This window comes from Chaetura pelagica, unplaced genomic scaffold, assembly GCF_000747805.2.
Source record: "Chaetura pelagica isolate M959 unplaced genomic scaffold, ChaPel_1.0 scaffold47, whole genome shotgun sequence".
In the NCBI taxonomy this organism is placed as follows: domain Eukaryota; kingdom Metazoa; phylum Chordata; class Aves; order Apodiformes; family Apodidae; genus Chaetura; species Chaetura pelagica.
Window position 1 is genome coordinate 6,344,155 of NW_009954140.1, and position 724 is coordinate 6,344,878.

Genomic DNA, 724 nt, shown 5'->3' on the forward strand with positions numbered 1-724 from the left:
GGTGGGGGGGGCGCAGCTGCCCCTGGTACCATCCCTGACATCGTGATCCGGCACCTTCTGCCCAGCCTGGTTCCAGCTTGGGCACCCTCTGAGGGTGACTGACCCTCCGTGTCCCTGTCCCCACTTCACCAGGCTCCCAGCAGGGATGGCGTCCAAGACAGGGAGTGTCCGTGCTCCTGCAGGCATAGGGAGCCTTCCTCCTCATCTCCCTCTTGCCTGGCCCAACTCCCACCCCCTCCCAAGAGCATCCTTCCCCGGGATGAATTCAGCCCTGTCTCTCAAATCCTGTCTTGCCAGCAGGCAATCCAGCGGATTACCCTTCCCAGCACCAGCTTAAGCCCAGCTGAGCAGGGATGGGGAAAGGGATGGGGAGCCCCTTACCCTGTGGTGCTGGACATTACTGGCTGCTGCACCAAGCCCCTCCTGGGCAGCACTGAACTCTAGCCCCCAGCACCTCCTGGGCACTGTGGGGCACACCCAGGAGCTGCACCCATCCCTTCCCCAAGCCCCAACGGCTACCGGAGAGCTCAGCATCTCACAGGCATCACCAAACACCCACACCCCAACCCAGCCCCACCCCAGCACTCAGCAAGGGCAGCAGGACCCACAGCAGGACCCCTCCCCTCCGCCAAGACCTCCCTTACCAGCTTGCACGGTGAGGAGGAGGAGGAGGAAGGCAGCGGTGACCCAGCCCCAGCGGCGGGTGCCCACGGGCCGGGGCCCC

General features: G+C 65.2%; 1 protein-coding gene across 1 annotated transcript in view; it reads right to left on the bottom strand.

Annotated features, from left to right (window-relative positions):
* Nucleotides 1–711, bottom strand: part of BTBD17 (BTB (POZ) domain containing 17) — a gene marked incomplete at its 5' end in the record, with an annotated part of 9,575 nt that extends 8,864 nt beyond the window's left edge. Inside the window, one exon of the mRNA XM_010002809.1 lies at nt 645–711. Coding sequence (XP_010001111.1) covers nt 645–711 — 67 coding nt within the window. The remainder of the gene's footprint in view (nt 1–644) is intronic.
* Nucleotides 712–724: the final 13 nt, after the last annotated feature.